The 22,323-nt window shown below is 41.8% G+C and overlaps 2 protein-coding genes across 2 annotated transcripts in view; both read left to right on the forward strand.

The window, feature by feature from the left end:
• The window catches only part of side (sidestep), an 84,376-nt gene extending 76,178 nt beyond the window's left edge, over window positions 1-8,198 (forward strand). The window contains exons 11-13 of the mRNA XM_043416508.1: window positions 1,627-2,073; window positions 4,360-4,578; window positions 7,497-8,198. Of these exons, the coding sequence (XP_043272443.1) occupies window positions 1,627-2,073; window positions 4,360-4,578; window positions 7,497-7,540 (710 nt within the window). The 3' untranslated portion in view covers window positions 7,541-8,198. The remainder of the gene's footprint in view (window positions 1-1,626; window positions 2,074-4,359; window positions 4,579-7,496) is intronic.
• Window positions 8,199-15,530: 7,332 nt separating this feature from the next.
• LOC122409167 (hemicentin-2-like) overlaps window positions 15,531-22,323 on the forward strand; it is a 144,615-nt gene continuing 137,822 nt past the window's right edge. The window contains exon 1 of the mRNA XM_043416507.1: window positions 15,531-15,696. The gene's annotated coding sequence lies outside the window, so the exon portion shown is untranslated. The remainder of the gene's footprint in view (window positions 15,697-22,323) is intronic.

Genomic DNA, 22,323 nt, shown 5'->3' on the forward strand with positions numbered 1-22,323 from the left:
TCACGCTTCAACGTGCATATGCTGTGGTTCGGCAAAGCTTTTTCATTCATCGTTCGCAGAATATTAGTTCCCGATCGAAACGAGTTTCTCTCAGACTTTATATACTTTATAAGGATTATTTACTGCGCATCAAAATTTCAGCGACGAACATTTTTTTAACTCTGTCAAATCGTAACAAACTATCGCGCTCGCTTTTTTGATTGCTTTTTTTCAACCTCGGAGCTTTGCAACGGGATCGAGAGAGCTCCGAATTTTTGAAGTCCAAAGCTCTTTCTTTTTATTCAAAATTGTGTTACATCATGATCAGTACCCTTTGACATATAAATTTCTAAGCCCCAATGACAGTAACCTAACAATCGACGAAATAAACCACAGATACAAAATAAAAGAAAATGTAATACACCAAAATAGGCCTTCTATAAAACCAAATATCATATCAACGCATAAAAATTATCAGAGCAAGGGGAAAGAGTTGGCCGAACGCAATAACACGAGTCACTACACACTATTACTATAGACCCCTCTTGTGCCGCCTTCGAAGCAACAGAGTCATACGCGCTGCGCGCAACACGCAAACCATAGGGCAATCCTTATCACACAGTGTGGCACGCGCATGGCAAAACTAAAATTATGAACAGAAAAACAAAAGGAACATCTCTGTGAAAAGCCATAAAAATGACATTACTAAAGCCACGAGTCTCTTCTTTTCAAGGCTCATAAGTTTTCAAGGATAATAAGTCAACCTTGGAAACTCTTAGCTCACCCCTCAAAGCACAGAAGTCACGCGATCCCGATTTAGCGAACCAATCGGAAGAACGGGTTGCAGATGGGAGAAATCCTATAAAATAGGACACTCGGACACTGGAAAAGCAGTGTCTTCATCGAAATCTTTTACACCGTTACTATGCCCGACTAATTGGCGATTAAAACAAAGGAAAAGGACTTAGTCAGAATTTCGATTAATTCTTTACTGAAATCGGGACATAGAAAGTTTTTAAGAAATAAATTCAAGTCAATCACACTGTACTAGACCTAAACCAAAGCGGATTTCCAAATATACCAAGCAATTAACCGAATAAAATAATAATTATTTTTAATCTAACTCGGCGCGAGCATTTGTAATTGCTCTAAACCTACGACGACGCTTCGAACTCGGACCATTGTATCGGAACTCAAGAGGGAACAACCAGTACCTTCTAATAAAGAAGTACAACAAGTAGCCTAGAAAGAGAAATCTAGTGAGTACTCCTTTATTCAAACCAAATCTCATCACATCACCTCAAAAGAGCTTATCTGCATGCCTTCGTGGTCTAAATCAACCTAAGTCACGAAAAGAAACATCATTCTTGCGCTCCCATACTCAACAGACGTGGCTCTCGTCCCTGGGTAAAGGACTTGAGTGTCTTGACCCGAAAGAAGAGTCAATACCGTGTCGCGTACCCCCCCTCCCCCCCCCCCCCCCTTACTAATCCAAAATCTTCTACGGGGACGTAACAATTGTACATGATTTTTCGCGAGGAAAACGTTTCATAATGGAAAATTGAGACAACGGCAGTTGAGAAGCGTCTTCGAAAGTAATGTCGCTGATGATCGCGCTTCCTAAGTGAGAAATAAATTCTTTTGCAGAATTACCAGAACAACCGATCGACTGTACGATCCGCAACGACAGCAGCACCTTGGAGGTGAATTGTTTGCCTGGTTCGGACGGTGGTTTACCCCAGCATTTTCTACTGGAGGTCCGCAGTAGTCATCACGACGGTAACGAATTGGTTCTGACGTCGCAGACCCTCCAAACGCCTCAGAGCGATCAAGGCGTCGCCGGGGAATCTCCGCCGATTTATCAGGAGATGAATCCTCATCCGAGCTTTCATTTGCACGATCTCGATGCTGGCTTCGACTACAACGTTGCAGTTTACGCGGTGAACGGACGAGGGAAGAGCGAGCCTGCCATGCTGAGGAACATTCGGATCTCCGAGAAGTTGGCCAACAAACTTGAAAGATCCGGTGGCTCGGTGCTCAAGAATATGCAAAACGTCAATTCAGAAAATATGATTATTCTTGTCGCAGTAATAGGTTTGTATGTCTCTTCACACTATTGTTTTCCTCCTCATGTTTTGAACCCTCGAAAACTCGTTTATGGAGACTAGCGATCCTCGTAGCTCTCTTCCTCCCCTCAGCCTGACACGCAGAATCATTCGTTCGTACATCGTTCTTCAAAAAGCGTCACGAGAATCAAAGTAAGGTAAAGGCTGTCTTGCCATACACAAGACTCGCTTTCTTTGTGGCTGTACATTCTTCAGCATGGAATCAAACAAAGAGATGAATATTCTTCGCTCCCTTGTACGACTTGGCAGAAGGAGCTAACTTTCGTCTCGAAAAAACGTTTAGGGAGATCGAGAATAAGAGTAATAAAGAGAGCGAGGGAGAAACTCTCGAAGCCGAATAAAACGAGGTGGAGCAATGGAAGAGGAAAGACGCGAAGAGAGTTGAATACTCGCGCCTCGGTGAAAGTCTATCCGGTCTGAATAACGGTTGAACCACGTCGAATCGAGTTCTCTTCGTGCTTGAGGGGGCGGCAAGAATCGTACAGACCGGGATGAAAAGGCAGTTCCCATACCTCATCCTTTCAGAAGAATCGTCATTCCAAAATCTCTAAAACGTAGAAATCTCGAGGTGGAAAACAAGTGTCTGACTATTCAGTATTTTTATATATTTCAGCTGCGCTCTCGGCTTCACGCCAGTTTCATTACGGATACTGTTCCGACCTCGGTTCCGACAATGCTGGAACTAGATAGCGATTGCAATAGAAACTTGCTAATTTTAGCGGAAATGTAGACGTTTTTCGGTCTTTGGAAACCACTGTTCCTTCAGAAATAAGCTGAACGTAGCTTTCTTCCTTTTGCAATTTTCTTTGGAGATAATTTTCCATAAAACTAGATTAACCAGCGAGTAATCGCAATAACGATGAAGAAATACGACAAAATGTGATCCTCTGGAAATTCATCACAAAAATGTGGAGTTTCAAATAAAAAAACCAACATTTTGTTTTTAATACAAGAAAAATAGGAGCCACCAAAGGAAATTGATAAAAACAAGTTAAAAAGCAATCTCGAAATTTTCAATTCAGAGTTATTGAGGAGATGAAACTGCGGAGACAAAAAGTTGAAAGAATCGGCCGATTAATCCTCTTCGTCATTTTAATTGAGACCGATGAGTGTCGCCCGAACATGGACACGTTGTCAATCATTACCGAGAACGTTTTTCCATTGGTAAAACCTGGTTGAGAAAAGAGAACGAGAGGTGGCCAAAATGCTCTATCACCAATACTTTCAACTCGTTCGTCACCCTTCGCAACGATTTTTTCTCATCCTCTTCTACGCTCACCCAGTGCACTTTTTATTTTTCCTTTTCCACAATTTCGTAATCTCTCGTTCGATCGGATGATAATTGAAATATTTCTGATGCTCGAAACCACTGTCGTTCTCGGAAAGAGCCTGCACAAAACGTTCTTCTTGAGAGCTGGTCGGAGAATTCCGCTTACAACAAATATTTCGTACAAAACTCGACGCAAATGTTATTTCCAGCTTTTCATGAAAATTTGCCAACAACAAAGGTTCAGATGGTTTACTCCATTGCCTTTTTGACTCGAGATTGGTTCCATAGAGACTCTTCGTTTTGATTTAGTTGTTCGTGGAAATACTGCTTCCAATGAACGCCCGGAGCATGCATCATCATCCTTTGACGGAACATCTCTTTTTTTTGTTATTAGGATGATCCACGTTTTGCTCCAATATGAATTAGTTGCAATTACTCTCACTGAATTACATGGCTGACTGGCCAAACTCCATATACAACAGCTTTTGAATACGACAAATTCATGGCGAATTTAGTTACAAAAGCTTCGTATTTTCCATGTGGATTTTTTCGGAATAACCTTTTTGTTTAACCGCACATTGTTAAAGGTTCACCGAAATGGGAGAATTGCTTTAATTCCGAATGGGCACATTGTTTTTCCGCAGTTCTTTACGACTCGTTCACTTTTCTCTGTGTTTCGGTCATCCCCGAAACGTAACCCATTCGGTTTCTTTTGTCTCGGTATTACACAATGACGCAGAATATTGTTGAAATCAGTTGAGCATATATCCGCCGAGGATTTTTACAGAGGTGCTGTAACCTCGCGATTTGCAAAAACGTAAAATATCGTCTGAGTGAAAACGCACGTGCAACTACGCGGTTCGTAATACCTCGCGATGCATCCAATGCTCTCGAGACTGTCGAACACGATGTTTGCATGTGACGCGAGATGGAAATATTGCATTCTCTTTGCTGAGCGTTTTTTTATTGTTGTCAACTTCGCAGGGGGTGCTTCCTTGACTCTAGTGGGAATAGGAATTCTCATCGGTGTCGTCGTATGTCGAAAACGCAATACGAGGACTCCTGAACGCAGAGAAGTCCTCGATGATTTTACAACCCCGACTTACGTATCTGCACAGAGGATCGAACCCAGAGTCAGGTACGGCACCGTGGACCGTCGACGATCACAGAGGACGAGTCTCTACATCGAGGAGAGCCGGAACGGTAATGTTACTTTATTCATTTTGTCTCTTCTCATTAAAACCATGATGAAAATCTTTTGGGATCTACCGAGTTTTTTATACACTCGCCCACTCGTCTCTTCCGAGTTCGGGGGAGCTTTCGCACTGCTACGATTTGACGTTGAGCATTTTGACTGATTCTGAGCTGCTACGTTTGCTAAAAACTGTATTATTGTTATGGAAAAGTAGGAAAAGGCTTGACACAAGGTCTGGCTCATCGGATACCCAACTCGAAATGCTTCTCTGATCATCAGTGTCCTCCTCGCTCTTCCCTACTTCGATGTTCCTTTGAAGTTCCAAAAATCTTGGGAAACGTAAAGCGCGCATCTCGTTATCACATGGCGCGGGTCTTCAAAAAGCTTTTGGTGGATGTGTTACGCTCTTCGAGTTTTACCTAAGAGGCTCTCGGTTAGGAGGGAAAAGTTGTTTGCCAGCCCGTTAAGTCTTCGTACCGTGAGACACGTCGAACCTTTGGATTCACATTCGCGTCGCTGCTCCACGCGGTCTTTTTATCCCGTACATAAGCTCGAGGCGCGACGAGCCCCAATTCCTTTTTCCAGCATCCCTGAACGAAAACACGGGAGAGAAGCGGAGACAAAATGGGAGGAGCGAAGGAGAAAGAAAAATAAAGAGGCTGCGGGGCAAAGTGAACGGAAGAATTCTCGTCGAATGGTCCCCGGCTCGAGTGGAAAATCCCTTGCAGCGCAGCAAGGAGGGAGCCTCACCCTGCTTGCCCTGAGCCACGCGCGCGCACACACGCGCACACACACAGGAGACCAATTGCCCCAATGATCAAAGGAAGAGGACATGTTCGACATTCCGGAAAAACGGGCACTCCGTCAAGCTCCCTGAAGAATACCACACGAGGAAGAAAGCATTAAGCTCTTCAAGGCGACTCCGGCCTGTGTGCCTCTCATGCATTCCGTTTCGATCCTTCTAAATCTTCGATGCTAGGCGACCAAAATTTTCCATGGGAACGTCCGACCGGACTAAAATGCGACTTATGTCCGAGCGTATTAACCCCTTACAGTGGCGGAGCCTCGAGCCCTTATTTTTATGATGAAGTAAAGGAAAATAAAGACGACCACTAGACTAGAATCTTCCATCGAGGCTCAAAGAGGAAAAATCACTTTCATATCGACCAGGCTGTCGGCTCGACTAATGGAGGGTCGAAGCTCCGAGTAGGTCCCAGGATGCTACATTTTCTGTATCATTTTCCTCTTCGATGGAAGACGCAGCAAAAAATTGAGATTTCGAGTGAAATTTTCTGCCGGATTCGAGCCCGGTCAACCCTTTTTCCATACAAGTATTCCTGACCTCAAACCAAATATTGTATGATCGAGTCCCCAAATCCTGAACTCTTGTCTTCGGATGCCTCGACCCAACATCATCGAATCAGTCGAATTCCGGGACAACTTTCTCATCCAAATTATACAACAAGCGTCAAAAGCAAAGAATATGAAAAGAAAAATGGATAAAAGTGCTGGAGAGTTATCACCCAAGAGAAAAAAGAAACAAATGACAAGGAGGTTAGAAGAGAAAATGGATAATATGGACACCTGGTCGTTCCAGCGTCTCTCACACTCTCGTCGATGTAATTTCTTCTCCTCGCTGAAACTATTTAAAACTTGTAACTAAGCCTCGTGCTGTTTTATATATACAGTTAAATGGCGAGTACGCAAGGCGGTCTCACTGCTCGTCGTCACGATAGTTCAGCAAAGATTCTCTTCTTTTTGCGTCCCATCCCCCGTTTCTCGTCCTTTTCTCTTCCGGAACTGGCTGTTGTTATTATAACCACGTGAGTTTCGTCGAAACGATCCTTCCGTTGAAGCAAACGCCTCGTCTAAGTGCGGACAAGGACACGTGATACCATTCACTACTTGGAAATGTCGCTGCGATAATAAGGAAAAAGCTTTGCGAAAGGATAACGCGTGGACTTTGAAACTGTGAAGCACTTCCGAATCACTCATAATTATATTCAGATTAATCCGTTTCTGTGAAACCGCTGTAAGCCCCGCGATATCAGTTGTAGAATTGAAAGTGTTGTTTCTACAAGAAAAAAGTGTTTTTAAATAGTTTGCAGTGGGAATTGGAGCACCGGAGAAAAAGCTTTCTTTCGAGAAAATAATTTGTCCATGTTGTGCGAATTTAGCTACGTTAAAACGCAATTATATAGTGTTCACGGATGTAAATGTGTGTGCGCGAAGTCGGATGGGATGTGTGTTCTGTAAAGGGCATTGGACGCGGGATTAAGGTATCGTACTACGGTGCGGTACAGGAGCGACGAGAGCAGAAGGGAAAGCCTGCAACAACCGGGTTGGGGGTTCCTCACTCGTCGGAAGTTACGTTCCCCGTATCTCGACGTTTGCGTGGCAAGGTGCAGGATTTATGACTCGGTCGACCTCGTCTCTCGTACTCCCGCATCTTTTTTTTGCCTCCTGCTCTTCTCGTCTATTTTTTATTTCCTATTTTTTTTCTTCCCAACGTCCTTTTTTCTCTTATATTCTATTCCTTTTTTCGCTACTCCCACTCGTCCGGCGCGCATCTTCCTCGTTTTTTTCCACCCACACACACACGCACACACGGGTGCGCGCCCGCGCGCGCGCTGCTTGACTGGTTGTTTTGTTTCGTTTTGTTATATTTTTTTTACTATTCGCCAACGTTTGCCGCACATATGGGGCTTCCCTGTTACGTTGTGCCTTTCTAATTAATTACTACGGTCCAATTGATACCGAACAACATCATTTGTTTGGCTTCATTAAAAATGTTCCTCTCACACTATATTTGTGGCGAATTTTACTTTTTTTTCTGTTGTTCTTTTGTTCTTGGTATTTTTAATCGAATGAAAAACTCGTGCGGTGCTTGATTTTCATTTGGAATTTTCGGTTTTTTTTTTTACAGATCCGGATCTCTTGCCGCACGTGGAGATCGAACTCGAAAGATAGCCACGACAAAACGATGCTCAAGTTGACGAGTCTCATGTACAGTAATTAATGGAAATGACGGCGGAACAATGTATACCTCATCGTATCTTGGCAACGTCCAAGGTTAATTTAACTCTTTATAAATAACTGATAGACCAACTAATGAACGCTAAGCCACATAATCGATCGTACGATATTTACGATCCGTTTTTCAATTACGCACAAATCAATGCGACGAGGGCGTGTAACTCTGAGAATTAACCACGCTGCTAGGCGGAATTGTAATTACTATTTTATAGTGCAATAATCGAGTGTGCGAAATAATTCTCGTTGTTACTCAACCATTGAGACGAAGTGTACAGTCTTATTTTTTACGAATTAAACGAAGATAATTGACGAGTCTGACGAAACTCGTATTTCCAATAGACCTAAGGCGTAGATTGTATAGCAAATTAAACGACTTGCGATTACTCGATCGATCATCACGTTGGAGCAACCGCAGAGTGATTCATCATTTATTTATTTTCGTTCATCCTCTTCGTACAATCAAAATAGTAATGCAAAAGTGTACCTAATCGCCGACAGTGACGAAGAGACGGAGCCACTCAATTGTATTATCATCCGTAGCCATTAAGCAGCCATGTATTATTAATACGACATCAAAGTTTTTTAGTGAAAATCTTGACACTTTGATTCCATTAATTATCCCTTACTGTTGACCTCAACACATTGGCAGCTCGTCGAATCTTAAAAACGACTGTGACTCATTTTTTGTCTCTTGCAAAAACAATCGCCGAATTATTTTGTAGGGAAATATATTTTTATGAAACTCACGAAATGTCATCGAAGGACGCAGAATGTTTCACCAAAACTGCAGAAAAATCTTTCCCTCGAGTTTTCTCCAATTTGAATTTTCATTCGTTTACGACTATGTAATTTTTTTCTTTCGTTCGAGCGAAATAAGACTGGTACTTTTCTGTCGAATGGTAGATCCAGCGCTCGAGACAATGACAGGCAAGTGCATCCTGACTCGAACACACTTGTATTTATTTGTAAATATATTTATCGTGGACACGTATGTAAAAGCTGATACGTTCGGGTCGTCTCGCCTCGTGCGATCATCCGTAAACTCGTTTTCTCGTCGACAATCGAGTTTCACGGTGGGACATTATTACTCGATCGTGAACAACGTGATAGATCGTAGCCGGCGGATCTTCGATGAGATTTTTCGAGCTTCACACGTCCGGTATATGTGCTCCGAAATCAAAAGTTCTTTATCTTCTTCGAGCTTTTGTATCCATCTTTCTTTCGCTTTCTCCGTTTCGCTATCTCTCCTATCCGCAGCTATTGTGGACGTAACGATTTGTCGGTGTGACGTTGTTATACCCAGAGTTCGCACATTACGTCCTCGAATTTTCGTTACTGCATTTTATTGCTTCACTCGAGAGATACGATTGAGAAATCTTCTAGCTTTTTTAGATTCTTTATCCCGATATATTTCCTCGGTTATTGTCCTCTATTGCGACTTCTACATCATTTTCTCCCCTCGCGATTCCTATCTCGCGAGATCGTCTCGCGATCATACACCAACTCGTTCCAACCAGAGTCTCTCACATTATCAATTAAATCGGTTATTCCGAGCGAAACGAGGACAGACTAATCTAACAGTTTCCGAGACTCTTCTCTCGCGCTCATGCAACTCAAGATAATATACCGTCCCTTATGTATATGTAATGGCAAATGGTAGTTTCGAAGTAGCGAAGGATTCTTGAAATTTAGCGAGTTATTCCAACAAAAAGTGGCCACGGGCTTTCCGCGTCTCTTTCTTCCTGTTTTTTATCCTCATTTCTCTCTCGCTCTTTCTTCCTCTCCCTCTCAGCTATCGGTTATTGTTGAACGTTTGTGGGTCAACGAGAAAATCTCAGACTGTAACGACAGGGAGGGAGATCTCTTGTACCGTGGATGCCTTTTTTCTCCGTATCTCGTTTTTCTCTTCCTCGGGAGGAAAGCTCGAGCCTCATTTTACTGTACACTCATTTCCTTTTGTTTTTCTCTCTCATGTCATACTCGTCTTTCCAGCAAACTCGTTCTCGCCACCGCTCTTCGTTTCCTCGTAACGAGAGTCCATTACGGTTAAGAGCTTCTTACAGTAACAACGTTAGATATATAAAAATAATAAAACGAGGGAGGAGCAGCAGAAGAACAGCGAAAAAGTGAGTAAGCGGCAATAAGGAAAAGAGTAACAAAGGTAAGTATGAACGTTTCTTAATTTGGATTCTTTTGAAGATTCATTTTCATTTTACTCGAGCTTTTCTCTTCTGTCTGCGATCAACAAGGCCATCATCGTTCAAGTTTATTCATTCAAAAGAGTATAATTTATACCGTAACATCCATCAGATGGAAATGGAATGAAACTTCATTCATCTTTCACCTTCGTTCAGTCATTTCGAAAATTAATACCAACGTTGGAGCTTTTGGCTTTGATTTTCGTAGACAAACACGTAAAACTATCAATATCAACGCAAACACTTTTAGCTGCTTATGCACCTCGCTAAATTTCCAATGGGTTTAAATAATTAGTAAGCGAATAGCATTAAATTTTCGTTGAAACGGTGTTACATTTCGAATTTGAAGTTTATGAATAGACCATACGCTTGTTTGATGCATGCGAGAGAAGCCTGATGATATCGCCATGTTCAGAGGTCTTTCTTTCGTTCCCAGAACTCATTTGCAAAGCGGCGGCTTAAGCCTTTGTCAATGCACCCTCAAACTTCTCCTGGAATATGAAATTTTCGATTTCCAGGAAATAAATGAGTGGAAATCTACCGCAATGAGCTCTTTACAAAAAATTATACAAAAATTGGGCCAAACCGAAGGGAAAACACCTCATCACCAGGGCAGTTATCGTGCGTCACGTTCCGCCGAACGTTATTTATTTAAAAGCGTTCCTTGACGATAAAAACAGTTCAAATTTATGACAAATACGATTGAACTATGAATTCAGTGCCAAAAATACAATGAGCCAACCCTTGATGATCCGCCCTCGAAGATATCGGATTCGTAGAATGAATGAATTACAAAATAACAAAAATTTCTGGAATTCACTGAGTTATTTTTTGACTCGAAACTTTTTTTACTTCTACTTGTTTGTAAGAAACTCACACTTACCGAGCTTTGAATATCTACTGATCCTTCACTGGGATTTCCAGCCTGTTCAGTTAAAAAAGTGTCCATTGCAATAGAGCGAATGAACAGCGTTCCTCGAGGTATTATATTTCGAGGTTGTTTGAAACACAAGCTCCGTGAGTTTCTTCCTCGCATCAAAAAGGCAGTTTGTTCCTATAATGAAAGTTAAAAAAATGCGAAAAAAGCTTCTTCGATATTTTCTATTCCACTATTTTCCCTGCCTATTTATCAAGGTTGAGCATTTGTCGAAGACCATGAATAAGTATCGTATTTCGCCCCAGTTGCATGCTGAACAGATGAAATCATGAATGCGTTTGAACGTAATAAAAAAAATTGAAGAACCAAATTCACCGTGCACACTATTTAGGTACGATTTATCCACTTTTCATAAAATTTTGTATTTCTATCGATCGCATGTACGAATTTTTATAAAAGTCTCATTTCGTCACCTAGTAATACATGAGAATATGGAATTTACAAGGAAACCAAAAAAAAAAGCTTTTACAATATGATACAAAGGCTTTGGAGTGAATATTAGAACAGAGCAAACACTGCTTCTATTGAGTCAAGATAACATCGAGGTACTGACATGTACACATCTCTCATGCGTATACGATCCTTGAACCAGTTGGGCCAATTGTACGTTTGAAGTAGACTTCACTGAGATTGATGCGTTGACTCTTGATTATTTGGAGTAGCACACTCGCTCCTTGGATTAACGTAGGTCATCCAGGAGAACTTGTCAACCCCTCTTGTCGCTCTGGCTCGTAGACAAACATATAGTATATGGGTAGTCTTAGGCCGAATCGTCAAAATCGTGAGAGCCACTACCACGAAGACAGTTTTTACTTTGGATTCGTGCTCCTTGCAGTATCGAAGGCCTCGTTGGCTTTCCATCTGTATTGTTGACAAAGTTGGGGTGAAAGGGTAAGAATTTGCAAAAAAATGAGTGAAACTGCGTTCCGTTTGTCGAAAGGGTTTGAGAAATCAAAAAAGTATCTGAATATCGTGAAATTCTGCTGTTCGTTGAATTTCAGTTGTGATTTTGGTTATGAGGAAAATCCTCTTGAGTTCGAGGTTTGAAGGAAACATGCGGGGTCCTAAATTCCGACAGCAGCATGAACAAAGATGAAAGTTTCAATTCTGTCTCGATGATCCCATATACTTAGGATGGCATTCGACGCGAAACAGGAGTAGAGACATGCCAAGGAATGGAACAATGGACGTTCACCTGCTACACAAGTAATTCCGACGTTGTCTTAATTAATTTAATCATTCAGTAAAACATGGGGAACTAGTTTCTGTGTGCTACAATTTCGACGTATTTGACTCGTTTGTGTGCCCGTCTCTGTGCATTATTTAAAATCATAATTATGAGTTTCATACCTAAGCATGACCGCTGTCTAAGCGAACGTAAAAGCACCTTAGGATTGTTGAGTGCGAAAATAAGGGGAAAAAGAAGATTGACGATGTAGAAAGGGACGAGAAAGATTTGCCTGAAATATAAATAACAAATGATGAAAGTATGGAAAACAAAATTGGGGGAAAAAATGATACTGAAACATTGGGAACGTCAACACAGAAGAAGCGATTTCCATTTTTCCAAACACTCTGCCCTCGAAGCTTGCCACGCTTTTTGGCACTGGCTACTTTTTCATCCCCTTTCTGGAAACATTCCACATTTTATCAATTTTCTCCCAGGAACCTTAAACATTTTCTCACAGCATGAGATTTTTTTCCCTCAATATTAGATCGAATCACAGCATGCAGATAATATACGAGGGGGGAAAATAAAATACGACGTACGGAAATCGCTCGACGATGGAGCTCTAAACGCTTTTCCACGTGGATACACTGTGCGCAAAGTCGTTGAAAAATTCTCTTTTCTTACTGCTCTCCTCGCCATTATAAAACTCACGAAAAAAAAACAAGGTAAAGGTAACAGAAGCGAGACAAAGAGAGAGAGAGAGAGAGAGAGGGAGCAACGCGAAGCAACGTCTCGAGACGCAAAACACATTCTCGCCCGCGGTTATCGATATAAACGACAGCATCCCGACAACGCGGATGAGCCCAGAGCTCCCAGCTATCGTCGAGAGTATTTATATTTATATATTGCCACGTGAGTATATAGGCGAGACGCAAAAGACAGGAAAACAGTCTGGCTGTGTACGAGGTTGGAGTGATGCATAAACAGTACGCGCGTTGAAACGGCTATGGGGCAAAGGTCGCGGTTCCCTCATGTTCCACCTTGTTTCCTCTCGCCCTTCTCATATACAACTTCCCAATGGTGCGCTTTCGCCAGGATCAAGAGCAGCTCCAGAGAGCAGAATATAAGATTCAAAGTGTATGTGTGAGCAAACAACGAGTTGGGTATCCCTCCAGCTTTTCAACCTCGTGCATATCTACGAATATACATCTACAGACACGTTTTTATATACAAATATAGCATCTTGCGGATGTGAATGTGAACGAACGGCCAAACGAAAATCCCTAAAAAGCACACGAATCCCTGTTTTACGGTAAAACGCTCGCGGAAATGCACGGGAATCTAGATATTATGGAAATCAATGCAGCAATCCCATACATCCCGCAGCGCGTCCTTTCGTCTTTGTACCATTTACTTTTGCGATACCGTCTCGCTATCTCTCGTCTTCGAGGTATTCATCCGAAATTTCGTGACGATTCGAACGAATTTTCTTTACTAATTCATCACCATATTTTCAATCTTTTGACACATTATTTTGCTGATTTTTGTGTCGTATGTTTATTATCAAAGTCTTAGAAAAGGCTCGCAAGTAAAGAGTGAGTTTCGAAAGTGCTGAAAAGTTGGAAATGTAACACGAAGCTCATTTCACGTAAGGGAAGAGTCGCCCGTGTTCGTAAAAACGACTTTTTTCGTACGTGAAAATCCATGGTTTTACGAACATTTCGAGGTTCCTTCCGAAGCGATGATAATCCGAGACGATGATACGTCTACACCGGTGTTGCTCGTTCGGGTCAACGGAATTCGTTTCTATTGTTCGGAGACGGTTGATGAGCTTTCTTATTCCGTGCCTCTTCCGTCTCTCTCCTTCGATCTTAGTCTCACTCTTTTTTTCTCATCGCGGAGACGGGATTGCGAACGTGTATCGGTCTCTTATGGCTGAACGGCTTTACGCCTCCGGATTACGACAGGATTCTTTTACGGTTCACCTCCCTCTCATTTGTTCTCCCTGGCTTGAAGTAAAATGAGACGAAAGCTTTGAAAAACATACATATATGTACGAGTGGTATTGTGGTTGAGATAAATTGGCAGTTGAAGGAGAAGAGGCTTGATGGCTGCTAAGGATTCCGGTCGGGCGCCTCGGATCTCTTTTCGAAAAATTCAAGCTGATGCAGCCTTTTCCGTTGATTTAACGTACACTCTATTTCGCTCGAGATCCGTTGTACACATCCGAATCACTGATGAGTAGATCGAATACGTGTCCTCTAATTTCCGCTGTCTTTTGCCGAACTTTGACCCCTTTATTTCTCATTAACGATCAAAGCTTCACACGAATCCTTTCGATATTAGAACAAATTTGATGTCCTCGCTGTCCATCCTGATGGACACACGTGCTTTTCCAAAAATGAGCGATTCATTTGGCGGGCTCGGTCGATGTACAGCGACTAGCACGCTGGTCAGTTTTGTAGTGCAGTCAGCGAAGCGAATCTAACAGCCAATCAGAGGGGCTTCGGTAATTAGACCGTCGAACAACCCGCCTTTCGTCGCCACCTCCAATCTTCTAACGAGCTACTTTCTACATGCCCTCGCACCTTCGACTCTCGCTCTCTCTCTCTCTCTCTACAAATTAGCGAACGCGTGTCATCCATCGGTGACGTGTGTGCTATCGCTCCACACGTTTCTCCCTGTGTAAACTAACGAGACGAGTACGGAAATACAACGAACCACGTTTGTGATGTCTGCTCGACATCCCACGGGTCACGGAACAAATGCGATTTCACACCAATTCTCGAAGTATGCGTACTCACAGACTCGTATCCATTCGCTGATAAATTGTATGCGCACTTTTATATCGGCTACTGTCAAAGTACGTATACGAATCGGGTGAGCAATTGTCAGGAAAGATCGCAGCCTGCAGCCAAATCTCGTCTCTGACTCTCCGTAATATCATCGCAAAAAGAAATCGCACGAAACTCGACTTGAATAATTTCCGTAACTTTGATGTCAAAGTTACGAGTTTATTATTTCTCAGATTTTTTCATTGCGATTTATCAATTTTTCAATTATCACTCTTAGTCAAAGTGAAAATCTATTTCTCCGGTTATTTTTGTTTGCAATGAATCAGGACAAATGATGATTGTAGCGTGGCAAAGATTCGGCGATTATTTGAGAAAATTTCGATGGAAAATCGTGCTCCCCCGCTCGCTGGATGCCTTTTGAGGACGCATCGGCGAGGGTGTAAATCGGAGGAATAAATTCATTGTCACCGGGTCCATTGAAACCGGTGCGAAATGTTTGACCTCGAATATCCGGCGAGAAATTTGTTGACGGCGAACAAACAAGCTGCTGCCGACATAGTTACTGGGTAAAAAGGTGCACAAATTGGGGATAAATCTTGAAAATCGTTTATTTTATTTCTCGAAGACTGCGCAGCAGTCACGGGGGAGAAAGAAGGGGTTGATAAAACGAACAGGAAATTTTTCGAGTTGCGATAGTTCGCGTGCGTGCGGCTCCGCGTCGGGGGAGTGTTAAAGCACTCGCGAAGATTGCCGAGCTTCCACGAAAGCTCGAAGCCGGGCTCGCTCGTATCAAAGTTCGCTCGCCTCAGTACGATCGCGAACCTCGACGCGCGCGGTCAAATCGAAGGGAGAGCGATTTTCGCAACTAACTTTTTCGCTCGATTCATTTTCAATACAAATATATATGAAGCACTGTTTTAAACGCGAGATTAATCATTGCAAACAATGTCCAAGTGTTCAATGAAACCTCGAAAAAAAAGCTCGCCGAAGTAAGAGGATTTTAATTTATCATGTCTTCGATAAAACCACGCGCGTGTGTGACATCTCATAAATAAATAATTTAAGAATGTGAGCAAGTCGAGGGATCGTAACTGGAGAAAAAATATAGCCGTCCCTCTCCGGTGCTTTCTAATGGATTTTTTGACAATCTGGATACCGCATGAAACAAATTCAATTAGGCGCTCGTATATTTTACTCGTGATATTTGTTTGGTTCACCCTTAGAAAAACATGCGCTTTAAACACCCCTCGAAATTTATGAAAATTCGCAACGTGCAATATTCGCCGACCTTCGTGTTTTTATTATCAGTGATATAATAAATTCTTTGGTTTTTTAGCCCTCTCTCTCTCTCTCCTTTTTTTATACCGCGCTGCCAGAGGCTTCGTTATGGGAGAAAAATTCAGGCGCTCATAACTCGATGAATCGCTTTTAATATTATTTCACGTGACGTGTAATATAATAATATTAACGCGGTCCCTGCCGTGGGGAGTGGCGAAAAAAATAATAGAAACACGAGGAAAAAATGTTCGTGAATTGGCCGGTTCAAGCCGAAGTTTTCCTTCTTCTCCGACGATCCCCCCCCCCCCCTCCCCCTCCCCGACCGCCCGCTTCCCCTTGTTATCCCTTTCCCTCTACCTCGGGTCGTCGCCTGACTGTGGCTTGAGCTTTAAATCATTTCCCGGATTTTAATACGCTGCGATACTAATTTTCACGGGAATATTCTGGGTGAAAAAAATATAAGGGAACGTGCATGTATGCACTCGGGGCAGAGTCAGCGACGACGATAAACTATCGTCCGTATGTGCTGCGCTTCGCGGTTTTTCCCACAGCTGCGGAAGTACGTGCGGAGAAAATGAAAGAAAAAGAAAATAAAAAAATATTCAAAAGAGAGGAGAAAAATGTCCTCCTGATTTACCATTTTTTCCGGTCAGACTTTTATTTTTTTATACCCGCATAAAGATTCGGGAAAGTACGAGCCACGTTTTCTCTTCCTTTTATTAAAGCTCACCCACCATTTATATCGGTCGAAAAAACTTCATCGAACTTGAGGATTTACCATTTTTTCACAAGTTTACGAAGTTTTCAGTCTTCGGGAGTTTTGCCCGAAAAACGAAAGTTTCAAGTTTCCCGAAACTTTATCGCCTGGCGCTGCAACTGAAATTTTATTTGAAGCACGACAAACTCTCATACGGCTTTCCGATCACTGCTATTAGACCTTGCCGCGTCTACTCGTTCAATCCTCCATTCGATCCAAATTAAAATGTTTATTTTTACGCAGATGAAAAATCGAAAACAAGTTGAAAGTACGGAGAAAAACGCATCCCTTTGCCGGCTTTCAGTTAATTGGATTGCACAATACGAACTTCCAAGATATTCTAATGAAAAGAAAGAAAAGTATAGAAACTCCGCGTCGTGAGAAGGAAATTTGATTGTGAGAACTTTCGCATCGGGCTGTTGCAAGACTTCGAGTCTAATGAAAACTATGAGCAAACAAATTGCTTCGGTTCGAAGTAGAAAATGCTCCAAATCATCGATATACTTTCGTTCCTATTCATTGTCCATTCGCTTTCAAACTAACCGAGGAGTTTCATCTACGAAAGCGTTTGATTGAATGAAACCCCGCGATCCGCGATCCTCCGGATCCATTACATACTTCGTTTCATCCGCTTGTACTCCAATAATTCTTTGTAGTCTTCCCATCAAATTTTTAAATCGTAGTCCATCATTCGCTTAGAAACGTTTTTTTTTTTTTTTATTTTTTTTTTATTTTGATACCTCTTCTCGTTTCCTCATCGCGCAAGTCCGAAAATTATGGGGGCTCGATTATTTTTTGTCACGAAAATTGGACCATTTTCATTTTGTCGAGTTACTTGGAAAAAATTCAAAGTTTCGGATCTTTCGTTTATAACCCCCGATCTCTGGATCGTGAGAAGTCAGTGAAGATTCAGAAGTGCGGACATTTAAGAAAACGTCGATTCGATTTCTTTTCACAAAAAATCTAATTTTGAAGTTTCGAACGGTATCCGAACTTTTTGTAACTTTTTGCGCGAATGCTTCGAGTCGGTTGGCTGCCAGCAGTGATATTTGGTTTTCCGGAAATCGTTAAAAAGGGGATCTCGCAGTACACGGATCATTTCAACGAAGATACTTTCTCCAGTCATTTCCTCCGATTTCAATTTTCTGTAAATTTCTCATGCGGAGCCGAGTCCCAGCGAAAATTATGTATCGTCGAATGATGGGATAAAAGTCACGTCCGTGTTGTCACGTGCGAGTGCAAGGCTGAATGTGTCGAATGGAAAGAGGGAAAAGCTGAGTGAGCGAATGGCTGAAGGTAGTAACATGCTTGATGAAAACTGAGCTTAAGGAAATCCTCTGAAAAAACTGGTGAAAGGCTCTCTCTTGGTCCTCAGAAAGTAGCAGAAGAGGGAAGAAGGGAAGTAGGCCACGTTCATCCGTTCTTACAAAACACACTTTGCATATAAAGGGTATCCTGGGTTGGTACGTAATTAATGTAATCAACGGTCTTGACCAAGTTTCCAGTTGAAAGGACCGAGACTGTTTTTTGTGATTTATTAATCATGAGAGCTAAGGAACAGTTGAGCTCATTAAGAAACGGCATGAGACTCGCCGAAGTGACATTTCACCCTAAAAAATAACTTCTTATCGCTGATCATGCGCACGGGGACACCCTGTATATGTAAATACAGGGGTTACGTAACGTGGACACATAAGTTTTTGCTCTGAGACTTATTTACACGTAAAAGACATTTACGAGTGGTTTCCTTGACATACTAACTTTTCAAAGTTATTGAGTGTGAAACGAGCATCTCGAGCATGCTATTTCACTCTGAGAAACGAAAATACATTAATATTAATTTTCGAAATATTTCATTCGTAAAATAGGAAAACAAATATTTTGGAAAACGTATTCACCACGTTTTCGACATGCGATTATACTGACTCGAAATCGTATCGAGCGAACGAATATTCATGTTCGAATGATTGTTTTCCCCAGGAAAGCCTTCATCGATGATTATCGTGAACGTTTTTCTCGAATAAAAATAGATTGAATTATCGACTGGAGCAAAAAAATAAAAAGCCAATGGCTGCAGTTGTCACATGGCTCTTCACGCTTCTCGATTTCGGCAAAACATAATGCACGAACGTGGCTTTTTACTTTGAGCATTCTTGATAACTCGCTGTCAAATCCGAGCAACTTGAAATAAAAAGGGTGGCACTTTTCAATGCGAATAAAATGATTGACGCGCGATTGACTAGCTGTCACAAGTATAGCTCGCCATGACTCACCGGGGAATTATTTTTAACGATCGTATGGATTTCACTAATTGATCACAGTGTTCACGCATGTGAAAACCGGGGAACGTCGATTTTTTCAAATTGCAAATATTCCAGGTTTGAATGAACGTTGTTATCGGAAATATCGTAATTAAAATTCTCAATCGTAATTGAAACTGACGAGGGTTTTTCGTTTCCGGGAATACTTTTATCATGCATACGACAATAAGCGAAGGAATAATTCGTCCTTTACGACAATGAAGATACTAATGAAATTTGAAATTGAACAATTTGAAAATTTCATCACCACCTAAAATCTTTCTCTGTTTCTTTTACTCCTCCGTACTGCGTCCTTACGCTTTCTTGTTTTACATTCACAACAACTCAAAACCGATAATTCGGCAATTTCGAACTTGAAACGATCTTTGAGCAGGCTGCGTCTTCTCAAGAGCTGCTCCTTCGTGTTCTCTCGACCTCAACAAATGTCTTTCGTAAACTGGGTTAAAGCAATACCTCTGCGTAGTCGTTTCATAGGACAAACGGGGTACTAACGATATATATATATATATACACATACATATACAACCCTACATATCGGCTTTTCGAAACTCTCTGTCTCGCCGAGAACGTGACACGCCCCGATAAGGGCAGGAGCGACGAGCTACTCCGGACACGTGTCCAGAACTATCAAGCTCCATGACTCATTCCCTTGATAAACCACTGAATAATTATTCCCGGATTTACAAGCAAGACATTAACCTACGAAAGCAGCAGTTTCATTTCCTCCAACATAATGAGTTCGAACGTTGCATCACGATATTTTATTTTCGACAAATATTCTCGTGGTTCGAATCATTAAGATTTATCGCAGCATCCTTAGTGGAATTTCAATTAATGAGCTACGTATATCGTACCTCATCAATTTCAAAGAAAAGAAAACATCTTGGAAGCAGGATTTTTTTTTAAAATTGAAAAGGGACGTCGGGACTGGCATGAAAAAATTAAAACGACCATTGAAAGATCGCTTGCGAGTTTCCGCAATTATTAATGGCTGTTGATGTAGAAATCTGATGAAAAAAAAAATCAGTATTACTGCAATTTCAATGCATCGATCGCTCGAAATGGTTTGCCGAGCATAAGCAGCCTGATGAAGGAATAATTATCAATATTTCGATGTTTTTATGAGCGAGGAGCGACCGTTAACGGAAGAGCCACGAGGGAGCAGGGGTGAGAAATAATGGAGGACAATGGATCGTAGAAACGAAGGAGAGAGAAAGAGCAAAGTAAAGTTCACTGTTCAAAGGTCGTGTCTATTAGTGTCGAGGAGCAGCGTTTGCTTCATCAGACACAACTCTCCGAAGCTCACCTCTCCATCGCTGTATGAAAGAAAAGAGGAAAGTGGTGAAAGAAAAGGAGGAGGGCGAGGGCAAGAGTGTTGGAGGACGCGTGGTTGACCTCCTCGTAGAGTTTGAAGGAGTAAGAATGCGACAGAGAAAATATGAAGCGTCGCCTCGTATTTTTGTCTCCAGCCGACGCGATCGGCTCCTCCTTTTTCCTTTTGTTTTCTTCCGTGTTTTTTTGTACCCTTCCTCCCCCATTTTCCTCGTTACATACCTATCTGCCCGACTTCTCTTCCATTTTTCCCGAGGGACATCGACAGGACGGAGGAGACAGTGATCACGGATCGAACAAAAACTACTTAGAAACTGTCAAGAAAAAGTGGAATAAAGCGACGTAATGGAACTCGTTACTGGAGGGGCTGAAAAATTCTACGAAGATACAACGAACCTTTCCAATAATATCGATCTCGCGATCTCGGTTATCCCTCATAGATTCAGACCACCGATTAAATAAACTCTAAAGCCGCTTCACTCAAATCGTATCGCTTCGGAGGTTTGACCCATTCAAGCAGGATTGGTCTCAAACACATCCTAATATTTACAGAATTTTCATTCGAAATAAAAAATGACTGACTGACGTGAAATTAAAATGTTGGCAAAATTTGTCGTTGGGTATTTTACGATTAGTCTTTCGCATTCTGCAGTCAGTTAAAAAAATTTTCAATCTATTCCCAAGGCAATGAAATCTGAATGGGCGATACACATAAAAACGTGGCGTAGTTCAAAAAGGTCTATAATTGCGAAAGAAACGATTTTTTCACTCAAACTTCTGCTGAGAGTTTGAAATTATTTCTTAAACGCACGGTCGTACTCGAAGACGGAGGTTTTATGAATATATAAGAAGCACCATTCATAAAATCCAATGAAAGGTATTTCTGTGATTTGCGTCGATTGAAGCATAACGAGAAACATAAAGTGGTTCCGTGCTTAATTAAATTAAATGATATAAAAAGGTTCTATCCTATTTACCTTTTTCAAGAGCTCTTTACTGCGGACTATTTGTCAAACGATTTCTCAATGAAGCTTTCTTAAGGGGTACCTTAATAATACTCTTTCTTCAACTCCGCTGGATAAAAGTTCTACAAGGAATCTGAGCAACTGGAGAGGCAAAGTAGTCTGTCAGGGAAGTCGAGTTTTTTAATACTTCTGGGACTAACGATGTTTGAATTCGTCAGGGCCGATAGGATCCACAATTATTAATCACCCTGGTCCCGAGGTTGCGCAGGAATAATGGCAGACCGGGCAAGAAGAATGGCGGAGAAAGATTGGATCGAAGGTGGAAATTAAAAGCTGGGAAATTTAAAGGAAGCCGTCGTCCGGAGGCTTTTGTCCCAAAAAGTTTTCGTCGCCACATCGAGAGCGGACCCACCCTACGAACCAGCGACGTGGCTATGCATCGTTTTACCTCCGTCAACCGAGCCCATCTTCCTGGTGTCCTCTCGTAATTATGGCTCAAGAGTTTACCTTCGCTTCTCGAATTTTACCCGCAGCCGCAACCCGCCGCGAAGCCCGCCATCGCGAAATGCACTTCTTCCCTTCGGATGCTTTGACACAAAAGATTCTACTTTCGCGATCCTCTTCCTTCGTCGTCACCATCTTTTTCTCCAGCAGCATTCCGTTTACATTTACTCTACCAGCGGACGACATTTTTTTTGAAACTTTGAAAACTTTACGTTTTCTCAGCAGTTTTTCATTATTACTTTCGTTATTGTGAACACTTTTTAATCAAAGCTTATCTTCTGGAACACGCAACTCCGATCGATCTTTGCTTCTTCAACAAATGAGTAATTACGATGGCGCGAAGCTCATAATCACTTTCGATGTCTTTGTGCTGAGTTTTCTGTAATTTATTTATAATTAGCCTTTTATAACGTACTCGAGATAACAGTTATAAAATTTGTATTTTTGAGCCACTCGTCG

This window comes from Venturia canescens, chromosome 4 (assembly GCF_019457755.1).
Source record: "Venturia canescens isolate UGA chromosome 4, ASM1945775v1, whole genome shotgun sequence".
NCBI lineage: Eukaryota > Metazoa > Arthropoda > Insecta > Hymenoptera > Ichneumonidae > Venturia > Venturia canescens.